The sequence below is a fragment of the Protopterus annectens genome, chromosome 2.part0, assembly GCF_019279795.1.
Source record: "Protopterus annectens isolate FY-2018-M chromosome 2.part0, PAN1.0, whole genome shotgun sequence".
Classification (NCBI taxonomy): domain Eukaryota; kingdom Metazoa; phylum Chordata; order Ceratodontiformes; family Protopteridae; genus Protopterus; species Protopterus annectens.
The window spans coordinates 625,440,631-625,459,519 of record NC_056728.1 but is presented as its reverse complement, the minus strand read 5'-3'; the positions used below and the strand labels follow the sequence as shown (position 1 = coordinate 625,459,519).

General features: G+C 41.8%; 1 protein-coding gene across 1 annotated transcript in view; it reads left to right on the top strand.

Moving 5' to 3' along the window:
* The window catches only part of UBA6 (ubiquitin like modifier activating enzyme 6), a 2,440,735-nt gene that overhangs the window by 2,365,857 nt on the left and 55,989 nt on the right, over positions 1 to 18,889 (top strand). The window contains exon 30 of the mRNA XM_044060993.1: positions 11,915 to 12,002. Within this exon, the coding sequence (XP_043916928.1) occupies positions 11,915 to 12,002 (88 nt within the window). The remainder of the gene's footprint in view (positions 1 to 11,914; positions 12,003 to 18,889) is intronic.

Sequence of the window (18,889 nt, the reverse complement as noted above, 5' to 3'; positions counted from 1 at the left end):
CACACACACACACACACACACACACATGCTCCCTCCTGCCCAGAATATAAGGTATTTACAGTGCCACCAGACACTCCAAAGCCAGCTACTCTAAGGCTCTTACAAGGGTACACAGTTTTACTGAGTGAAATTAATATTAATACAAATAATAGTGTTTGGCCAATGCAGTAAGGCTTTCATGAGTTGCCAGTGTGTCACCAAATAGATGCAAGTCCTCTCAAAGTTTAAAATATTCTCTAAAGGACCAGCCACAATGAAAAATTTAAACACATTTAATAATAAATAGTAAGAGAGCATGAACGTAGTAAATATCTGTTTACAATAACCACCAGAGTTTGTCACAGGAAATATTAAAATAACACAGATGAATAGATTCACACAGATGAGAAAAACAGTACTTAACTAATCTCATTATATTTTCCTGGCTGATCTAAAGAATTACTATTCCCTGGCTCACTTACTAGAGCAAGACAAGATGAAGTAGGTGACCTTCCTTGTCAGGTTACAAAAACAGACTGGCGTAAGACTTCTCTCTCTCATCTGGTATTAAAACATCATTTTTTGTGCTAGATTACAGAATAACATCACATGCATCTGGTCATCTGTCATCTATTTCCCACACTACCCCCATCATTTGAAACTGCCAGGATTTAGCACATGTTGCAATAGATATCTTGAGCTTTGCTAAAGTTTACTGAAATATCTGGAAGCTGTAAAACAATTTCAACAGTTCTGCTCTTCCTGCAGAGACTAACAAACCATACTTCTTGCATACATTGCATGTCTGGCTTCATTCAAAACTGTGAGATAACATCTTTGTGGCCTAGGGCCAGTAATTTAATTTCAGAACATTTTTCAAAAGTCAGCTGCAGCTGGACTGTGATTAACCTCTTCTCTTCCAGTATCCTCTGTTACCATATATATTTAATTCAGTTACAGTACAGTCAGGATCCACTGTTGGTCCATTTTAACACAAGCAACTTTACAAATGCATTTTTCAACACAAGCATCCGTACAAATCAGTTTGATGTACAAATGACATATACTTCTTTACAAAATTCCAGCTAGCTGTGCTGGCATATGTTACACATCCACTGCCCTGATTCTCCTGGCATAGCTGGCAATACCTCACATCGTCACATACCCCGTTTTTGATTCCTTAGTATTGCTTCCACCTCATCTTTTATAACTTCTTGAATTAAGCAGTTTCCCTGATCTGGTCCAAACTTTTTAATGGGAGCATCTTAAGATAGTCCTTTTATTTCATTTGTCTTTCCCTACAAGTCTACATCTGCATCATATAATTATTCATAAAAATGAACAACATTTCTATACATTTCCATGTTACTCAAAAATATGCTTTATCTTTTCAACTGTAATCTTACATATTGATCCCTCCATCTTCTGTTGTGTAAGCTTTAGGACATGCATGATTTCGTACTGTAGGTATTATTTCAAAATGTAATTCTCCAAGTGTTTTCTTTGCTTGGTCTGCCTTGTAAAGTAACATTTTGTGTGTATTACCCTTTGACTCTAGCACTTTGGGATTAAGCCACTTCCTTCGTATGGTTAACTTCTTCCTGAGCCTTCAGATGCTCTGCATGTTAACCTGACCAGTTTTGAATCTGTTGTATTTTTTCATCTACAGAATTCCTTAGACAGTTCCTTAGAGCTTTCCTTATACCTATTCAAAACTTAAATTATCTGACTGTCATGTTATACAGGAAGCACATCACTGCTGTGTAAAAACAGTTGTTGCTTTTACTGTTCCCCTCAACAAAAAGCACGTTTGTCTCCATTTTCTGTCTTACCTTTCCTTGTCAATGTTCTCTCTCATGAGTTATGAAGAGTGGTCTAATAAAGAAACTGGGTATGAAAACTCTCAGTAAGATCTATATGCTTTTTTCTAACTATGATTTTTGCTTTTGAATGTGATATATACTCTGTGTGAAACATGTACAAGTGTCGCTAGAAAACCTTAATTTCTCTCCTCATGCATGTCTGTTATTCCTATCAGTGCAACATACATACACATAATCATTCTAATTCCAGTACCCTATGAGCTGTAGGAGAAGTATGCACCTCACTTGTGAAGAAAAACTGTGTTCCAGTCTCCTTCCCAGAAAACCATTCCATCTTGTGCTGTAACCTACCCTGTTAACATTCTAGCTGTAGTTTGTTGAACAATCCATGGTGAGATGTACAGATTTATTCATGAGTAGCACTTCATTTAGCTTACGTTTTACTTACACAAATCTACCTTCATTTTCGTTTTGTACTTCCTACTGCTCAAAGCAGCTCAAAAGGGGTATTTATTTTCAGCTGCGTAGCAAGACCCATTTGGCCTCCCAGTAGATATGATGAAAATCTTACTTAGTACCCATGGTTCTCTACTGTCAAATATTCTGTGTCATTCAAATGAGTTTTTTGTATTAATACAAATAGAGGCCTAATTTTCTTAATGCACCTAATGTACACACACAACCTGGATTTTTTGACAAAATTTGACAAACTATTAACATTCCATGACAACATTGCTACGTTACGTTTAGCAGATAACTATTACAGTACCTTCCTCTCTGGCATCAGCCCTTAACTTTTCGTTATACAAGCTACAAATAGATGCTGCTTTCCAAAATAAATATCACATTGCATTAGTGTATTAGCTTCATCTGTTAACTTTGAGAAGGCATTTCTTTCATCCTAAACTGATAAAACTTCTTATAAATTCATAAATAACATATGCCAAAAGTGCAGCAGTAGTTTACAACAGTAATTTGTACAAACTTTCAAAAATTGCAACGTAATATTTTGCATCTTCGGTAATAACACTTCCACATAGGAGATGGCCAACAGAAGTGATTCTGAATGAACATCTACAGCAGTTGTAGCTGTAGCCAGTAGGAGTCTATAATGTTCTCCTCATGCATAATTCATCCATTTCAGACCTCCCCCCAACACACTTTAAATTACTGTAATATCTGAATTGGAATTTCAGAATATCCTTACCCCTTGAGTTATAAATGCTGAGGCTCAAATTATAGTCTACAATGGTGGAAACGTCTTTCCCCTCAGTATGAAGTAACCTTCAGATGTTAGGTAAATTCTTATTTATTATGCTTCTCCCAGCCTTTGCATTTCACATTTCTCATACCCTCACAGCTGTACAGAAAGATGCTATTCTTTCTTAAACTTATTTTCTTATTTTACTTTGGCTGCCTTGATTTTTCAGTTTAGTTGTATAATGTTCCTCTTTAAACGTTTCCTCAGTTCTTTGAACCAAGAAATTCCTGTGCTTGTCCACACTGCAGGTAGATGCAGCATTTTGTTTTTACAGAACGTTCCCCTTAACTACAATTAATACTGCAGACAAAGTTATTTTAGAATATTTAATATTAAATAGTGTCACCATACACCGAAAACTTTACATTTGGTATGTTATACACAAAGATCATGTACACTACATTATTTGGAGGAAAATGCTACCTGCATTGAGATCAGTAAGTATTCATTACTTCCTATATCCACGTCTTTAAAAGTGCTTTGCTAGAACAAATATTATACCTCCATTCATTTTAAGTAAATCAGCAATACCTAAAGAGTCCAGCCATCCAAAAAACATTCAAGTAATACAGTTAGCATTTAGATCAGCCTTTGCTGACTGAATTCTGCGATCTTGACTAGAACCTTGTTAAAAACTGCATTTGGCCTATCATCATACTTCTCAACCTGTTAGAGCAAGGAATCTGGACAAAGCCATAAATAAAAGTGGGACAAATGACCTAAAATAGAGACCGTTTTTAAGTATTGCGCTTACAAACGTAGAAAGTTGATAGAATAACAGGTTTGGCATTAGCATGAATTTGCTGAAGAGAATGAAGTCTGAAACTCAAATGTCTGTCATTTTTTAACTTCAGTCTTTAATGATTTGCCACGAAATTGCCAGAAAACCACAATTTTATGAAAAACAGACCAAAAATATGAGACTGTAATCTGAACATTCTGTGAAAATCTGTACAGTTGAGAGGTATGCATCTTTCTATAAAGACCCAGCAAAACGTGCAATGTTAAGTTGTCTATCTCGCCTTCATTCTTGCTGGATGGGTTCGGAGCCGACCTCGGCTCCGACTCGGCCACTCTAAAAGCTCGAGAGTTGGTTCCACCGGCTCGAGGCTCCCCTTATATCCCACAATGCTAGGCGAGAGTTACCTCAGATCTCGTTTGCCGCTACAGCTTCGAGGTTGGTTGTTTCTACCGGTTCCTGGTGAGTACTATTTTTCTTGTAAAATTTAGTCTTTAAAACCCCTTTTAAGTTAATATTCTTACTTAGTTAGTGTAGGTTAGAAAACTTTATTCCCGACCCTAAATATTTTCCGTTTCTTTTCCCAAGAACCTTTGGTTCTTCCATTGGGCCTTTAGGCCTTCCCTTCCCTAGTGGAGTGTGTGTGTTTTTTGTAGTTTATTCTAGTTTATTGTAGTTTTAAATACTAGTATTACTACTAATTTTATTGTGTTTTCCTGACAGGGTATAACTTGTGTGTTTGTGTGCGTGTTTGTGTACACCTGTCAGTCAAAATGTCTAAAGAAGCAAAGGTCTCGATTCAAGAAGTGTGATGCGTGCTGTCAGAAAATGTCTCTGACAGACGCTCACACTTCTTGTGTCTATTGTCTGGGGCCTTTGCACCTGCAGGACTCCTGTGCTGTGTGCCATGGCTTCAGCCCCAGGGTCCTGCAGGAAAGAAAAAATAAATTAATTCTTAGAGGTTTACTGAAGCCAGAGGATTCCCTGTCTGTTTCAACAGGAAGCCCTCTAAGGCATCGAGGTCTTCGGCCCCGGCTTCTGAGCCGAGATCTCAGGTTGCTCAACCTTTGCCTTTATCGGCTCCGGCTGGAGCCGATAAGTCTCAGTCCACAGTTTCTGTGGCTCTCGGCTCCGCCGGAGCCGAGGTTATTGAGGTTCCGTGTCGGCTCCGACCAGACCTTCGGAGCCGACAACCAGGAAGAGGTCCAGGTCACCATCTCTTGGCTCCGTTCATTCGGCTCCAGGATCTCCCCTGCTGTCTGAACGGAGCCAAAGGTCTCACTCCTCTAGGTCATCGAGGCTGTCGGATCATGACCTTCAGAGGGTAGTGAGTCGACTACTTAAGTCCGAGGCACTAGCCCAGATGCTTCAGAGCCCGACTCATCAGTCGATGCCTGCCCCGGTCCATCAACATTTTCCTCCTTCGACTCTCTTGAGTTCGGAGCCGGGTCGCGTCGGAACCGAGACTGTGATTACGTCAGAGCCGATACAATTGTCTTCGGCTCCGCTGCCGGCTCCGCTTTCTTTGGAAGAATCTCGGCGCCGGACTTCCCTCGTCGGCTCTGAGGGGTGAGTGGCATCGACCCTTGTCCGACCCCCTCTCCCTCTCGGGGCTTCGGCGCTGGTGAGTTCGGCTCCGACATCGGCCTCGGAGCCATCACTGTCGGTGCCGCGGGGGGTTCTTAGCTCCTCGGCGCGGGGACCTCTCGCTCTGCCTGACAGGGGTGCATTCGAGGTCATGCGGAGTGTGTTAGAGCCTGGCTCTACTCCACAGTCGGCTCCGTCCGCCCCTCCCTCTATGCTGCCTCAGGGTAAGTCGACTCACTCCCTCATCCCGGACCGCAGAGAGCCAGCTCCTCAGGAGCCCCTGTGGGATTTCATCCTCTTCCGAGGCCTCTCCTGATTTGGCAGAAGAGCCCCTCGGAAGAGGAAGTGTAAGAGGAAACCCATTGACGCACCTGAGTCCCTCACGCCAGACACAGATTTGGATGATTCTGAGGGTTCCGCCCGTTCCCCTTCTGAAGATGTCTCATTTGCAGACATTCTGGAGATCCTGAAACAGAGGGGAAATTGGCCAGCCCTCAACCCTTCGGAGGACGAATCTGTGTATCTTGAGGCGTTTGGCTCTCGTCCTTCCACCTCCTGGGTGTCCCTCCTTGACCCCCTCATGCAGGTGGTTGCTAAGAAGGCATGGACGGCTCCTGATTCAGTGGACCCCACTCCCAGGAGACCCTCTAAGTTCATCACAGCTCCAGCAGACAAGCAATTTTTAACAAAAGGAGTTTCTGTGGATGCTATGGTGGTAGCTGCTGCCACAAAGAAGGAACTGGCTGATCCTTCAGTACCTGTCCATCCACCTAACAAGGAATCTAGGTCCATGGATAGGTACGGAAGCGGATGTTCTCCTCAGCGACATTTACCATGCGTCGCTGAACTACCTGTGCCATTTCACTCGTCTTCAAAGGGACTTGATCAAGGAAGCGAGTGAAATGTTAAAGGATCCTACAGCTGCGGGTTTCAAGACAAGATGAACACGCAGCTGGCTACCCTTAATTCCATATCCAACTCCTCCATGCGCCTCCTTTCTTACACGGCTGATGGAGCGAGCAGAGCCGCAGGGACAGGTGTGGCCTTACGTAGGCACGCCTGGATGCGGCTATGCAATTTTATGGACCCTTTCAAGACGCCTTTCACGAACTCCCCTTTGATGGATCATCTCTTTGGTCCTCAAGTGAAAGAAAACCTGACTAGGTGCGAGACTGATGGCAAGACACTTTCTGCCGGCGGAGACAGTTTTTCGACTCCTTCCAGGCCTTACCCCAAAGGCCAGAAGGGTGGAAAGATGTGGTTCCGTAAACAATCTCAAGGGACTTCGCCTGACGCACAGAGTCATTTTCCTACCAAAGGCAGAGGTGGGAATAACAATGGTAGACGCCGCCTAGGGGCAGGGGGTCCGCAGAACCAGGGCAATCGGGAAGCCTTCCTGACAAGCCCTTTCAGCATCCCTGAGGTGTTGCCCGACTGCCCATCTTCGGAGACAGTCGGGGAAGATTGTCACTGTACCCAGAAGCCTGGCTAACCCTGACTCAAGACAAATGGGTACAGTCCATCATTTCGAAGGCTATTCTATCCCTTTCTTCGCTTCCAAATCAGTCAAACCACTCCCTTCCAGATGTTCCACCCGCTCAAAGGGATCTAGCAGCTTTGGAAATTTCAAAACTGCTTGCAAAAAGAGCAATTCAGCCAGTGCCAGCAGACCAACAAGGATCCGGAATCTACTCAAGGTTCTTTTAGTTCCAAAGAAAACAGGGGACTGGAGACCGATATTGGATCTCAGTGTCTTGAACAAATCAGTCAAGAAAACAAGATTTCGGATGGTCACGCTGCAATCCATCCTTCCCTTTGGGCAAAGGAAACTGGATGTGCTCTATAGACCTTCGGATGCGTACTATCACATAAAAATGAACAGATGCTCCAGATGATTCCTCCGCTTCAGGCTGGGAACCAGTCATTTTCAGTTCAGGGCCCTGCCCTTTGGTCTCACCACTGCCCCGGTGTTTACCAAATGCATGGCAGTGGTAGCTTCTCACCTGAGACGACAAGGATTCCAGGTGTTTCCATATTTGGACGACTGGCTCCTCACAGCTCCCACCAAGCATCTCCTTCTGATGGCCAGAGATTATACTTTTCGCGTTTGTCAAAAACTGGGTATTTCAATAAATTGCGAAAAGTCTGTTTTGTCGCCTTGTCGTACTATTACCTACATAGGCGCAAATCTAGATACTATAAACATGTCTGCAAGGCTGACACACCAAAGGATATCAGACATTCACAAATTGGTATCACTCCTTCTCAACAACAACAGAATCAAAGCCAGGTTAGTTCTAAAGGTGTTGGGAATCATGGCAGCGGCCATACCTCTCCTTCCATTAGCCAGATACCACATGCGGATCCTTCAGTGGATGCTTTTACTCAATGGTCATACCAGGAACTTCCAATGTCTCACACCATTGTGATCACGCAGTGCAAAAAGCATCTCATGTGGTGGATGTCTTCCCCCCAGCTCCTGTCGGGAAGACCCTTTGTTCCACCTCCTCCGGTTGCTACACTGACAACGGATGCCTCCCTGATCGGGTGGGGGGGGCATTATCAGGGCAGGACAGTCCAGGGCACATGGCAACCAAACGAATGCCACTTGCACATAAATGTTCTGGAGATGAGAGCAGTGCTTTTAGCGTTGCAAGCCCTTCAAGACTCTCTTCCCTTGGGAACAATTGCAATCCAGACAGACAATATGTCTGTAGTGTGGTACATCAACAAACAAGGCGGAACCAGATCATATCCCCTGTGTCGAGAAGCACTCAGACTGTGGCAATGGGCGATTTCTTCTCAGCGTTTTCTGATAGCAACGCACATCCCCGGGAAGTCCAATCACATTGCGGACAAGTTGAGCAGAGCTATTCTCATGCCTCACGAGTGGTCTCTGAAAGACTCTGTAGTGAGAGAAATTTTTCTCAAGTGGGGTCAGCCTTGCTGCGATCTTTTTGCTACTCCCCAAAACAGCAAGTGCAGAGAATATTTCACTCTATTCCCTTTACCAGGCCAACCCAGCAGAGACGCTCTAGTCCAAGTTTGGCCCCGGGGACTTCTGTATGCATTCCTCCTTTCCCACTGATCTCTCAAGTAATTCAGAAAGCTATCGCTCAGAAGGCATCCTTGATCCTCATTGCTCCTTACTGGCCTCGACAAGTGTGGTTCCCCTTTCTACATCGTTTTCTCTTGGAGCGACCGTGGAATCTGGACCTACTTCCAGATCTTTTGATCCATCAGTCGGGTCAGTTTCATCGCTCCCTCCCCTCTCTGAACCTCACTGCTTGGTTCCTCCAGTTCCAACCGTAGCCAGGCTTCCTCAATTATCTCACTCTGTTAGAGATATATTGATAGCTTCCCATAAATCTTCCACTCGAAAGATTTATTTGAGTAAGTGGAAACGCTTCTCATATTGGGCACAAGGAAAGGACATAGATCCTTTCACCGCTTCCATCCAACTAGTCCTTGATTTCCTAGCTGAACTCTTCCATGCAGGTTCATCTCCATCTACACTTAAGGTTCAATTGGCAGCTATTTCTAACTTCCATGTGGGTATTTCTGAATCTGCCCTAATGTCCCACAAACTTTGCAAAGCCTTTTTGAAAGGAGTTTTTCTTCTCAGACCTCCTATAAGAAATCCTCCTTCTCCTTGGGACCTAAATTTAGTTCTTGCTTCTTTGATTCTTTCCCCTTTCGAACCTGCAGCTTCCTGTTCCTTGAAATTGTTATCATGGAAAACTCTCTTTCTGGTAGCTATTACATCAGCTAGAAGAGTTTCAGAACTTCAAGCACTCAGTTGTCGTCCTCCTTATCTTTTGTTTCATAAGGACAGAGTATCCTTACGAACTAACCCGTCCTTTTTGCCTAAGGTGGTCTCGACATCAAATCTAAACCAAAGCATTGACCTCCCTGTCTTTTTCCAGAGTATTCCAATAGGTCTGAACAAAAATTACACTGCCTGGATGTTCATCGTCAATTGAGGTACTACTTGGATAGAACAAAACAATTCAGAAAATCTGATCAGCTGTTTGTCTCCTATGCGGAAAGCAGAAAGGGACTTTCAGTTTCAAAGGTATCATTATCCAGATGGCTAACATCTTTGATTTCCTGGTATATGAAATTAGACAACAAAATTGCCTAATAAACCTAAAGCCCATTCCACCAGAGCTTTGGCTACTTCTTTAGCCTTCCAAGACAGACTGCCTATTGACACCATTTGTGCAGCGGCTACTTGGGCTACTCCTCACACTTTTATTTCTCATTATAAGTTGGATTTAGCTTCTAGGCATAGAGCTAACTTTGGTTCCACTGTTCTCAGGAGTCTGTTCCGTTAGGCCACCCGGGACAAGGTGCTAGGGACGCGGTCCCATCCAGCAAGAATGAAGGCGAGATAGACAACTTAACATATACAAGTTATGTTCTTACCATAACGTTCCATGTTAGTTGTCTTCTTCTCGCCTTCTTCTTGCGTCCCACCCTCCTTCCCCCTGGCCTGGACAGACCTAGAGGAGTTGTGATTGTGACCTCTCTTTCTACCACCTCTTTCTTAGACATATGCTATTATGCATATTTCCTGGTTCAGGATGTACGTCACCCTTCTTTCTTCCTGCTGTTAGAGGTGGATTCTGTTTTACAGTTATACTGTTACTATTATAAGCTGGGGTTAGCTTACAAACGAGATCTGAGGTAACTCTCGCCTAGCATTGTGGGATATAAGGGGAGCCTCGAGCCGGTGGAACCAACTCTCGAGCTTTTAGAGTGGCCGAGTCGGAGCCGAGGTCGGCTCCGAACCCATCCAGCAAGAAGAAGGCGAGAAGAAGACAACTAACATGGAACGTTATGGTAAGAACATAACTTCTATTTAATTTTGCTGCAAGTGTAGTGGTTGGAGAGTTGTGCTTCACAAAGTGTGCCATGTGGGACATGCCCTCATTTTCCTCAGGAAGTAGTGGATGAAGTTTAGCCTGCTGTATCATCAGGAGCATAAAATGTTTCTCTTTCCCCAGAAAGGTTCACTCTGAATTAGGTCAGCTACGACACTTTAAATTTAAGAGTCCCTCTGCTGCTCAACTTTATTCTAGTGTTAAAGCTAGTCTTTTGCCATGTTGCAGCTGAATAATCATGATGACACCACAGTCTTGTTTCTAGCGTTTTGATTTCTTTTCTCAGAGCCCACAGTTCTGAGAGATTCCTCCATGGTCGTAGGTCTGAATTAAACTAAGAGGGGTTTAGGAAACTTCACCTGGAATGATTGTGGAAGGAAAAATAATACTGTAGGCTATGTCAATTCCTGTCTCGTCTCTCAGCAGACCAGTCAGTTTCACTGTCTGTCTTTCATTAACTCAGTACAATTCACCCCCTCAACATTTTCAAGAGTACCAGTGAAGCATGGTTTTTCACACCATCTTCTGTTAGCCTATAAATGTTCCAGCATTGTTTCAGAAGTGGTTATTCTGTGTTTCACCTCTTTCCTGTTTCCCTTCATATCTACCAGCTGGGCAGAATGAGAATTTGTGGTTACGTATAATACCACTGCTATTCTTTATCTGACCATTTAATGTATTCCAGTAATCTTGTGCATTTCTGACATTATTGATTCAAGTCTTCTTCCCATACTGCCCATTAACTTTTTAGTGAAGAAATTTCCATGTTAGTTTCAGTACAGCCGTCCTGAACCTGACTCAGATTCAGCCTGATCTTGTGGCAGCTCCAAACCTAGTCACCTTGTTTTCTGTGTGTGTGTGTGTGGGTGGGGATCTTTTCATTACATAAGCAGAATTAATAAACTCTAAACTACCACCATAATTTATATTGACAAGTTTCTATTTTACTCTCCTTCAAAGATTACAACTAATTTAATGCTGTGAGAGAGAGTGTTGTGCTCAAACACTCTTCACATGTTCTGTGTCCTGACAGGAAGTCCCTGCAACCATTTTTTCTTTTGTTAGTTTGTAGCTGATGCTACACGGTACCCTTAGAACTGTTTGTTTGTTCCTTCAGCTTATTTCAGTTTTGCTGGTCTTCATCCGTTTATCCTTTCTGAACCTCCTCAGAATTAAAGGAATTAAAGTGGCTTGGAGCGGCTTCAGTTAATGCATACCGAGTTCTGTCCAGTGACATGTGCAGAGGCCCTTCACACTATTTGATGTCTTTGCAGAAGTTCTGGCTGTTATGGGGCCTGGGTACTTGTGATTGTAACTCTCATACCATATTCAGAGAAAAATTTTCAGGATAAACAGTTGCAGTAAGTCCTTTTTGTTCGTCAGCAGTATCCATCATCAAAACATCATCTGGAGTTGAAAATTGAAAAGCCATTGAAGTACTTGGAAATAAATTGCTTTACTTTTGGTTAACTTTGGATTGCCAATATAATTTTCATTCCACATAATACTAAACATTTAAGATTAAATGTTGAACTGAAATGTACATGTGCTAAAGTGAAATATTGACTGTTCTGTAATAACCAGATTCTTGGTTGAATAGCTAAGCATGAGACTGCAAACAATGTTTTTATATTTCCAGAAATGACATATCATTCACAATTTGGGACCGATGGACAATTTATGGAAAAGAAGAGTTTACCCTTTCAGATTTCATAGATGCAGTCAGGGTAGGTTGTTGCAATTTGTACTGTGTTTTTGATCAGCATTGTGTTTTGTTATTTCAAATCATTAAACCAGGCTAGTTTTGATCCATTTTTTCAGTATTTTATATGCTGTCTGCTCATTTTCAGCTAAGAATAACAGCTGTACTTTGAGAATGTCTCATTAACAATCCATGTCTTTGGTGGTATGTTCAGACCACCAGGTGGACTTTATTTCATTTATTTTTTAAATTATTCAAATTATTCATATCTTTGACTGATAAGTAGGTAGACTGACTTATTACATGCTTAGTGAAATTCTTCATACTGTGACTGACAGTAAACTATATGTGCAGTGTTTTTTTTTTGTGCATGTATACATGTATATGTATATGGATATTGTGTCTTTAAAATTTTGTGCTACATTGTAATTACACAGGCAAACACTCCACTTAGTGTTGACTAGTAAACCGAGGACTTGTGCTACTGCTTCCTGCAGAAACTAAATTTCTGTCCAAATGCCAAGGGCTTTATGAGGTGACGTATAGAATAAGTGCAGAGAACTAACTATAAGGTTAGACAGATAGGAAAGGCAGAAATCTATCAAATCAGCCGTGGAAGGAGTAGAGAAATCTACAAATCTTGTCAAGAATACAAAAGCAGGAAGAAAAACAATTTCTCTTAAAAGTTAAGCGTGTTTTCCGGCATGACTGTGATAAATAAACTGAAAGAACATACACAGAGACATCAAGTGGCGTGAAGGTTAGACTAATTCACTATCAGCGTCATAGAAACACTTAATAGAAGTTCAAAATGCTTAAAATAGCTGTTACAGAAGTCAAATAAATAGTTGCTGAAGCAGTCCATTAGCACTAGGTTCTAAGCCTAATGGAGGTTTCAGATTTTGTAATGATTTTAAGAAACTGAATAGTATGTCATAGTTTGATAGCTACCCCATGCCCAGAACTGATGAATTCATAGAGAACCTAAGAAAGGCCCAATATTTAATAAACATGGACTTGAAGAGACACTTGCACATACCTCCTAGCCCTCTACCAAAGAAATGTAAACAGACTTTATGAACTCTGACAGCTTATTCTAATGTATAGTGTTACCATTTATTGTACATGGAGTCCCTGACCTGTTTCAGAGGCTGATGGATAATGTACTGAAGCCTTGCTCCAATGTGCTGTAACATTCCTGGATGATGTGTTCGTTCATTCAAAGAACTGTGAATCTCTCAAAAGTGCAGGCTTTCTTCGAAGCTTTATGATGGATAGGTATGACTGTAAATGTCAGGAAACATAAACTAGTTATTGTGGAAACCAAGGACTTGGGATACCTTATAGAAAGAGGAAGTAGTAAGATCGCAGGTAACAAAATAGAAGCCGTAAAAAAATTGTCTGCATCTTCTAATAGGAGACAGGTGACAGTTTTCCTTGCACTAGGCTGGTATTATAGGAAGCTTGTATCTAATTTTGCAACCGTTACCTATCCTTTGACAGATCTCACAGGATAGATGGTATCCATCAAGGTGCAATAGTCTTTTGAGGTAGATAGAATATTTGAACAACTAAAAAAAGAATCTATGGTCTGAATTTGTGTTAGTGGTTGCTGATTTCACTAACAATTTACCCTGTATACCCTTGCATTAGAGGTAGTTTGGAGGCTGTACTTTCCCCAAGATATTCAAGGTGTGGTGCACCCTGTGTGGTATCTCAGCAGAAAGTTAAGCAATGCAGAAAGGAAGTATTCCACCACTAAAAGAGAGTGACTAACTATGAAGGGGGCTTTGTTTGTTTGTTTGTCTTTTCGGCTTTTCCCGGTTAGGGGTCGCCACAGCGGAACTCCGGTCCACTAATGATTGGCTGTCGATTTTTATGGTGCCATTGCCAGCCTGACACCCAACCTTCAGCGAAGACACGCCCATTCACGCATGTCTTTTGGAGGCCACTCGACTGCGGGGAGGACATGCAGACTCCACACAGAAGGCACTCCAGCCGAGAATCGAACAGGAAAACCTCTTGCTGTGAGGCAACAACGCTACCACTGCACCACCGCAGATACTATGAAGGGGGCTGTTTATACCTTGTACTATTTGTTAGGCAAGCACATTTCTTTGGTAACAGATAATGCTGTACTGCTGAGGTTAATCAGGGAAACAGATGGTAGTATGAAATTATTTCAGTGGACAACTCCTCATTCAACCTTTCAATGCATGGTGACCCACAGACCTGGTCTAGCTAACAGAAATGCTGATGGGTTGTCAGTAGTCTGCAACCTATGTTATGAGTCCAAAACTCCCTTGTTTTGTGCTGGGAGGTGGCTTACTGTAATGTGTTTATTCTAGTAAATGGATATTTGTGTTGCTGTGCTGCAGTTTGGAGTAAAGGAGAATTCCCATAGCAGCTAGTGAGGCAAATGCTCTGTATTAACCAGTTAAGAAGGAATGGATTACCAGTTAATCTGTATAAAATGAAGTGTCTTAGAGGGCTAAAATCAGGATGTTTGTTCTTCAACTGGAGGTTCAGAAGGAAAGTGAACTGGAGCTTGCCCAGAAGACCTTTAAGGAATGGAGTTAGGAAGCCCAGCTGGGGATGACTTGTGGATTATACTTGGAAGAATCATCTGGTGCTGAAATTGGGAACTGGTTGTGGCATACAGCCTGGGAATTGTTATGACAGCCTGTTCTGGGAGAGAATGTTGAATAAAAGAAATCACAGATACTGTTCTTGAACCAAGTGTGTTCTTATTTTGAATTTCCTTTGATTCTTGTGAAAAATAGACCCTGTTATACAAGTCTTGCCTTCATTGTTTCCTTGGACTTTACAACATATTTGCACACACCCATGTCACTACAAGTATATGTGTGTGTGTGTATGTATGTATATATATATATATATATATATATATATATATATACACACACACACACACACACACACACACACACACACACACACACACACACACACACACACACACACATACACACACGTACTGTGATGCATGTACAGAGACAAAAAATGCTAGTCTACAATGGTAAGAACATTTTGCATCTAGGCCAAGACCAAATTAGCTAGAAGGATTGGAATTAAAAGCCACGGTTACACAAGAGAGACTATTAAACAGCACTGAGCAGCCTTGTTATGAACATTTGTTTTCATTCAAAACTTGCTGAAAGTGTCCAGGTCCCAGGAATAAAATGTCTACCATGATACCTATACAGGTAACAGATTCAGTTGTGTTGTATGGCATTCATTGTGGAAGTGACCTGAATAGCCAACACTTTTAAGGTTGGACAGCACTGAGTTCTAGCCTGCAGGTTCAGTTTTAGAGAAGGTGCACACACTGGTGATCAACCTAAATATGAGTCTGGCGGGTGATGTGAGACCCAGTACCAAATTTGGTTTGTTAGTCAAAGAAGGGAGTAATTGTTTAACAGTTTAAATATGAACAAAAACAATAATACAGATAACACTTGTACTTTTACAGTGAGGTGGAATTAAGCCGGTATGTAAGGAAAGATAAGATGTGAAAATGAGTCCTACAGATAGATGGAACTCGACAGATTATGGAAGATAAGAGTGTAAATTGTTAGTGAAGCAGTGGTCTTTAACAACTGTTTTACTAAGCAAAATCTTAATTTTGTGAGGAACTGATTTGAAAAAATGCTTAGGGAGATGATGTAGACTATTTTCAGCTGGAATTGTGGAGAGCTTGCATACCTGGATTAGAAGACTGGGATTACAGAGATTTTCTGAAGATTGCAAAACATCTTAGGGGAATGTGTTGCCATGACTGTAAAACTTACAAGAAGTTGTCAGGATTTTCTTGTTAGTAGGTTCCAGGATTGCTGAGAGGTGACATTGTCTTTGTATGCAAATCCTAAGGTATAGAAAAGTTGACAGCAGTCTTACTTCTGTGTCTCATATTTAGATAAACTTAATGAAAGTCTTCACAGTTCTGTTCCTTTCAAAGGCTCCAGATGAGATCCTCATTTTTTTAGTAAACATTTAAACTCGGTAATTATACGACACCCTCCCCATTAATATTCCAAAATGTGCATGCTGATTGGTCAGTGTGCACGTTGTAAATCAGAGTTATAGTAATGGAAAAAGTTCCGGTCTCCCGGACTTTTTCCATTAGTATAACTCTTTTTTTACCAGCAACGGAGAACGCAAGATCTCTGTTGCTTTTTACAACCTGTCTCACTATGTTAAACAAGTTTAACATAGCGAGACAGCTTTAAAGAAAGCAATGGAGCATCTCCGTTGCTTTTTTTAAAGCTGTCTCGCTATGTTAAACTCATTTAACATAGCGAGACACTTTAAAAGCAATGGAGATCTTGCTTTTTTTCAAAACTGTCTCGCTATGTCAAATGGGTTTAACATAGCGAAACAGCTTTAAAAAAAGCAACTGAGATTCTCCGTTGCTTTTTTTAAAGCTGTCTCGCTATGTTAAACTCGTTTAACATAGTGAGACAGGTTGTAAAAAGCAATGGAGATCTTGCTTTCTCCATTGATTTTGCCCACAGCTCTGATGTACTGCGTAAGTATAGGCATGTGCAGTACATCAGAACTGCCGCAGAATACCAGACAGCTGCGGAAAGACAGCAAGGAGGCATTATACAATGCCATTATTTAAGAAAAGTAATTATTTTTTTCTTAAATAATGTCATTGTATAATAGCAATAACCCACTTCTGGGTGTGGGTAATGCTGGATTTACCCATGGTTGTCTTTGTTTGGCCACTCTGGCTTCGCCCTCATGAAGAAACCACATCAACCATGGGTAAATCCAGCATTATCCACACCCAGGCGTGGGTTATTGCTATAACAATCAAGGATTCACTGTGACACACTGACACTTTTAGTAATTAGTGGGTGCATGACTTCTGTAGATTAAGAACTACTTCTGTGCTTGCAATTTCACTACTCCTGTCCAGATTGGAGAGTTTGTAGAAGAGTTCATTCTTAAAGAAGGCAGTGGCCACTCGTCTTAAACTGCCAAGTGGACAGAATGGTCTGCACAACAGGTGAATAGGAGTGTTCCCCCTCCATCAACTAACATTTTCTTGTGTTTGAGTCACTGTAGGCATGCTCATAAAGGCAGTTGTGATCCCCCAGAAGTATAATTCATCAGAGTAATCTGCATTATTTCATATAAACTTTTTGATTTGTTTTTTTCCAGACAAGTTGTCGTATGTAAACAGAAGTTATAATACCTTTTTTCCCCCAGAGCTGTCTTAATGAATCATACAGTGAAAGAAGCAAAGACCATTAGATGTTTTTTTTTCTCTGGTAATTTTGACAACAAAAGACCGCAGAACCTACTGTACTTCCAATTAGAATGCATTCTGAAAGAGTCTGAAAATAGTTTTAAGATCATTTGGCAAGTGAGGCTTATTCCATGGAGCATCAAATTATGAAAGCATTATTACTGGATCTTTTTCTGTAAACAAGCAAAAAGAGAAGGCCATGTGTCCTCTTACATAACTTCTGTGCATTCTTATATTAATCTTAGTATATTAGTCTAGGTTTGAGTCCTGCTTCTTCTTTTCAAAGTAACCCACAGATCTGAGTCCTTAAGGGTTCTGCGGTGCATCACATGACATCATCTTCTCTGCTATTCCCATCTTACACTTCTAATTTTTTTCAGTCATATGCTCATTGGTGTATGCATCTCCTGTTGGAAAATGTCATCATGCTACACACCATCCTAAAATATGCTACCCTTGCACCCCTCACATGCTTCAGATCTTGAAAGTAGCATTCATCATGAAAATGTCTTGTGCTTTGTGCCCAACTGCTGACACTTTCCATGTTTTCCCTTGGTCACCAGGCCATGACCTACGACCCATGCTAAACTTGACTTTGTAACTTGGGCAAAGAAGAAAACTTAAGCATTTATGTGAGGGCCAGTAGTTTAGCATGGCAACATACAAGAAAAGGGCGAATGTCAAGGATTCATGCAGTCTGGTGCAAGAAAAAAACTTGAGAAGATAAAGATGTTTAAGGCCATAATTCCATCACATTCTCCTTTTGACAGGTCTGCCCTTGAGGCTTCTTAATCATCTGAAAGTTTCCTCTGTACTAACAATGAACCAATTTCACATCCATCACTGGCTGGCAGTGAGAGGCTAGCAAAACCTACACCCTTGGTAGCCACCTTAGAGAGAGTTTCACAGCATGGCCTTACTACCTGTTTCATATCACTTTGTTGAGATCATTCTTTGCCTGTCTCCCATTTTCTTTTTTTGCTGACTCCATGGCTGCACATTGAACAGAGGAAACTTCTCCCAGACCATCACATCCTGAGTCATGTGTGATTTGATACCTAGAGCAGAGTAGATTTCCATGGGCCCGCTTTCACCTTTTGACCCAGATGTCAAATAGACTGAGATGTCATGGGTCTTTCCTTCATGGGTGATGGAGGGCACCCTTAGGAAGCATCAGGTAAATGCACGCTGACATACTGTGGGCCAATGGCAGCACCATCAGGTAAGTGTGAGCTTGCATACTGTGGGCTAATGGCAGCACCATCAGGTAAATGCACGCTGACATACTGTGCGCTAATGGCAGCACCATCAGGTAAATGCACTCTGACATACTGTGCGCTAATGGCAGCACCATCAGGTAAGTGCACGCTGACATACTGTGGGCCAATGGCAGCACCATCAGGTAAGTGTGAGCTGACATACTGTAGAACTTGGTGGTTGGCACGCTCCTTTTCCTCAGTTTCCTGAGAAATGATTCCGGAGCAAAAGATCCTTGTTTCTGAGACAGACATAGATGAGTTATCCCCTACTCTTAGCTCCCTTCCATATCATCACTGATCTGTTGTTCTTCCTTTCCCCAGGTAGGTGTTAATTATGAACTGGATAAGAAGGGTGGAAGACTTTGCTTATCCCTT